This window comes from Nanorana parkeri, unplaced genomic scaffold, assembly GCF_000935625.1.
Source record: "Nanorana parkeri isolate BGI_ZX_2015 unplaced genomic scaffold, ASM93562v1 scaffold646, whole genome shotgun sequence".
NCBI lineage: Eukaryota > Metazoa > Chordata > Amphibia > Anura > Dicroglossidae > Nanorana > Nanorana parkeri.
In genome coordinates, this window is record NW_017306914.1 from 606,489 (window position 1) to 609,548 (window position 3,060).

Consider the following 3,060-nt stretch of genomic DNA (forward strand, 5'->3'; position numbering starts at 1 on the left):
GAAACATGTCAGAGGGGGGGTGGCAGACCCCGAGCAGGACTCTGTGTCAATGGCGAGCATTTAATAAACTGATTTAGCGTGGAGCAGTGTGTCCGGATTCTTTGTTTACTATACATCTGCTTTGACATACTGGGGGGAATTTAGCAAAACTGGAGCAGAGAGAATAAGGAGCAGTTGCCCATGGCAACCACTCAGCATCTCTCTTCAGTTTGCTCAGGTAAGAATTGGAAATGAGAGAGAGATGCTGATTGGCTGCAGTGCATATCTGCTCCAGATTTGATAGATCTCCCCCACCGTATTTCATGGTGATTGGATTAAGGTGTCCGTGCTACCTGTATGGATATATATTCTGGGTTATGTCCCTGACAATGATTAGTGCTAAAGAAGTGGCTTGGAGAAGCTATGGAACGCCTTCAACATGACAGAACAATTCCAGTTGCATGTAATTATTACTAGCAAAGCCCATTAGTGATGCAAGCTGGTTTCATAGTTAATGCACAGCCCAGAACACGGAGTAAAGCCATTTCTACTTGATGAAGTTGGGAGAGCATTCCGGGAAGCAGAAGCTAGTTCTGAATGGCCGCAATCTCCATAGTGCAGACAATTACGTTGTTTCTTCTAGTATAGTTCATCTCTACAAATTGCTCTTTACAGAGTTTAATGGCAACGTGGCAAGTCAGGAGTTACGGGGTGAAAAGGAATGGTATTTGGCATACACCTTGCAGGAGTTATCGCAGGTCCATGACCACGACATCCTGGTCACAGATTGTTGTGTGGCTGGTGGTCTGTAGGGAGAGAATTAGTTATTATGGCGATCGAAAATCTCAAAGTTAAACTTTATTCAGATATAAAAGACATTAAAAAGGAGAACTATGAGGTGAGTGATTTCCACTCATCCTCATAGTTCGAGGCGACGTGTGACAATGAAACTGTCACAGGTCAGCTCAATAGATCGGCAAGTGAGCGAACACATACCGGTGCTCGCTCACTTCTCGATCATCTCCCTGCAGAGAGCCGTGACTGTCAGTCATTCCTCCCTGCAGGGATTCCCCCCTCCCCGCTCCTCCAGCGCTGACTGGAGGAACAGGCGGAATAGGCAGAGCCAGCTGTCACTCACGCAGCTGGGTGGATCTCGACAGCAATGTCCGTAACTGTCCCGGCTGCGGCGGTCTCAGTATACCGCGAGCTGTGGCTGGCGATATACTGAGCTTTGGGTCACGGGAGGATGCTAGTTTGTGTCCTCCCGTAACCCTTAATAGAACTATGGGGAAAACCGCTTACCCCATAGTTAACTTTCAATGCAGTTCTGCAATCATTAATCACATAATTAAATGCAACCAGTGTAAATACTTGAATATGACTTGGTACCAACTTCTTGTAGTCCCTGTATAGCAGGGCTGGAGTGTGAAAGGAAAAAGTAGTATAAGAGGCCAATCAGGTTGTGTCAAGTGTTGACAAGAAGCACGCTGATAGGAGGGAGAAACAGAGTGATGGAGATTATCACTGTGATGCCTCCCATTCACTGGCTGGGGTGGTTCCAGGATGACCTGGGCTCAGAGAAAGTGGGTTTAATGACGGCTCAAATTTCAACTGATTCACCACGAATCGGCAGAAATTGAGCCATCTACGGCCAGCATTAGGCTGTGGCTAAAGAAACAGGCTTTGTACTCATTTTAATTTAATTCACCAGGAAAGTATTGAGCCGATTTAAACTAAAAGTTTAGTTGAACTCTATGCACATGTTTAATACTAGATATTTACACTGGCTTGTATGGAGGAATAAAAGCAAAGCACAAACTAATCTCAAACTCACCAAAATTGATTGCAAATGCCATGTACACTAGCCCTATGGCTGAAGAACAAAATCACAGCATTGGCAGGGCAGAATTCTCAGCTATAAACAACCAGGCAACTGTTCCTGCAAGTTGGCATCCAATCAAAGGTTTTTTTGTGGACTTTGCCATCAGTTACACTTTGTTACAGGCACGGAAACAACACAACATTTTTGCAGATGTAGATTCACCATGTCCTAACAGCCCAATGTTCCTCTAAGACACTGACACCTTGTGGACAGATTGTAGGCGGCACTCAGATAGACCACAAATAATTGCATTTACATAAATTGGTATTCCATCCCAGCAAACCAAACCAGTACATTAAAGTGACACTAAACTCAGGAGTTAAATCCTAAAAATACATTCAAGTACCTGAACTAATAACAGAAATGTCTCTTATTTGTGTATCACTCGGCTGTAGATCCTCAATCATCTCTGAATTGGTGCTGACACTGTCCTTCCTTCGGGAGGGTGACTACTTATGTTCCCCATGGTCCCTGTGTGTGTTGTAAAGTAGTCACCGCTCCAAGCTCACTCCCGGGATGGACTACAATCTCAATACAAATTATTGAACTAAACCTGAGATTGTGGTTCATCACGGGAGTGAGCTTGGAGCCATCTGTAGGTGCATCATTAAGTCAGGGCACACTTACATTGAATAGAGGAGGGTCTTTACAATGTGGATGAAATCCTTTCTGTCGACATTCACCAACCTCCTTCATGCCATAGTCCGTCAGCTTGAAAATCCCGGTTCTACAAAAAATAAGCATGAATCCACATATTTATAGCAACAGTTGTGCAGTGGAGCAATGAATGAATCAAAGAGAGTGTGGAATTAAACTTAAAGTGACATTAAAGTCACATTCCCCCCAATGCTGGTGGAAGTCCCTCCAGCGCTGATCTCTGATCCAGCACTGACTGCTGTGTCTTCTGTGTCCCACGGAGTCTGTGCGCGTGCACGCTGCCGGGCTGCCTGCATTGACTTACCTTGTGTCTCTCCTCGTCTCCCGGCTGAGGATCTCTACTGCGCATGCGCCCGCCCCAAGATCCTTTTCGGCTGTCCGAGAATCTTCAGAACTTCAGACGGGAGAGTGTGGTGGAGACACAGGTAAGTTTTTACCTACTTGGTAACTTTTTGGTTTTTGCATATATCTGCTGCTTGCTAAATTATATATATATATACACATTATATATATATATATATATATACACACACACACACATT

At 44.6% G+C, this 3,060-nt stretch overlaps 1 protein-coding gene across 1 annotated transcript in view; it reads right to left on the minus strand.

Annotated features, from left to right (window-relative positions):
* Nucleotides 1-401: 401 nt before the first annotated feature.
* The window catches only part of STAMBP (STAM binding protein), a 24,014-nt gene continuing 21,355 nt past the window's right edge, over nt 402-3,060 (minus strand). Inside the window, exons 9-10 of the mRNA XM_018563264.1 lie at nt 2,489-2,588; nt 402-785 (exon numbers count right to left, since the gene is read on the minus strand). Of these exons, the coding sequence (XP_018418766.1) occupies nt 729-785; nt 2,489-2,588 (157 nt within the window). The 3' untranslated portion in view covers nt 402-728. The remainder of the gene's footprint in view (nt 786-2,488; nt 2,589-3,060) is intronic.